The sequence below is a fragment of the Otolemur garnettii genome, unplaced genomic scaffold (assembly GCF_000181295.1).
Source record: "Otolemur garnettii isolate 467f Iridium unplaced genomic scaffold, OtoGar3 scaffold00021, whole genome shotgun sequence".
NCBI lineage: Eukaryota > Metazoa > Chordata > Mammalia > Primates > Galagidae > Otolemur > Otolemur garnettii.
Genome location: NW_003852416.1, coordinates 18,445,703 through 18,447,329, shown reverse-complemented (window position 1 = coordinate 18,447,329; position 1,627 = coordinate 18,445,703). Strand labels below are relative to the sequence as shown.

Here is a 1,627-nt window from a genome sequence, read left to right as displayed (position 1 = left end):
CCACCTTAGGTGTATGTGGCTGGTGCCTTAGCCAATTGAGCCACAGGCGCCGAGCCTGTTTGTTTGTTTTTTAAGACAGAGCCTCACTCTGTTGCCTTGAGTAGAGTGCCATGGCTTTATAGTTCACAGCAATCTCAAACTCTTGGGCTCAGGTGATTCTCTTGACACAACCTCTCAAGTAGCTAGGACTACAGGCACCCATCACAATGCCTGGCTATTTTTTAGAGACAGGGTCTTGTTCTTGCTCAGGCTGGTCTCACACTCCTGAGCTCAGGCGATCCACCTGACTCAGCCTCCCAGAGTGCTGGAATTACAGGTGTGAGGCACTGCGCCTGGCTGAACTTTTTGGTTTTTTTGTTTTGTAGAGACAGAGTCTCACTTTATTGCCCTCAGTAGAGTGCTGTGACATCACACAGCTCACAACAACCTCAAATTCCTGGTCTTAGGCGATTCTCTTGCCTCAACCCCCTGAGTAGCTGGGACTACAGATGATTGCCACAACGCCCGGCTATATTTTTGTTGCAGTTTGGTGGAACCGGGTTTGAACCTGCCACCCTCCGTATATGGGGCCGGTGCCCTACTCACTGAACCACAGGCACTGCCCCAATTTTTTGTTTCTTATTAAGAGGGTTTTTTTGCCCTTTTCATATTCTGTTTCACTCTTAGTGCTGTAGAGTCCCTAAAAAGTAACAGGAACCTGGGATTTTCTGTTGGCATCCAGAAGCTTTTGCTGATTCCTCTCCTTTTGTGTTTTCTAACAGAAGGGAGTTAAACCGCAAGCCAAGGCAGCCAAAGCTCCGCCTAAGAAGGCCAAGAGCTCAGATTCTGATTCTGATTCAAGCTCAGATGATGAGGCACCAAAGAACCAGAAGCCAAAGAAAACACCTATTGTAGCTAAAGCTCAGGCTAAAGCCCCAACCAAACCAGGTAATATTTCTGTTCACAACAGGCTGGGCTAGAGACCAGATTGCTCTGGTGACTGGTATTAAAATTGCTAGAGGGTAATCCCAGCAGTTTAGGAGTCCGAGGAATTTTTTCATTTTTAAAAAATTTTAAAAGTACTCATTAGCACAGCACATGGTCCTGGTTGTTGAATTAGAGGTATTAATGTTTTGTTTTGTTTTGTTTTTTGCAGTTTTTGGCCGAGGCTGGGTTTGAACCCGCCACCTCTGGCATATGGGGCCAGTGCCCTACTCTTTTGAGTCACAGGCGCCACCCTTGATTAATGTTTTTTATGAAAAGCTTTGTATTACTAATAGTAAGATCATAATTAGGAGCTAATAGTTACTGTAGCAAGGAAAATTATTTCTGTTTTTTGCAGTCAAGTACCCTATCTCTGAATTATACCTCCTTTTTTATTTCCTTCCCTTCCCTTCCTTTTCCCTTTCCTTTCCCCACCCCGCACAGAGTCTTACTTTATCACCCTGGGGAAGAGTGCCATGGTGTCATAGCTCACGGCAACTTCAAACTTGGGCTTAAGCAATCCTCTTGCCTCAGCTTCCCTAGTAGCTGGGATTACAGGTGCCTGCCACTAAGCCTGGCTGGTTTTTTGATTTTTAGTAAAGACGGGGGTCTCACTCTTGTTCAGAGTCTCAAAACTCCTGAGCTCAAGCAGTCATATGTACCT

General features: G+C 45.5%; 1 protein-coding gene across 1 annotated transcript in view; it reads left to right on the top strand.

The window, feature by feature from the left end:
* NOLC1 (nucleolar and coiled-body phosphoprotein 1) overlaps nt 1-1,627 on the top strand; it is a 17,380-nt gene that overhangs the window by 8,200 nt on the left and 7,553 nt on the right. Inside the window, exon 5 of the mRNA XM_023511775.1 lies at nt 762-949. Coding sequence (XP_023367543.1) covers nt 762-949 — 188 coding nt within the window. The remainder of the gene's footprint in view (nt 1-761; nt 950-1,627) is intronic.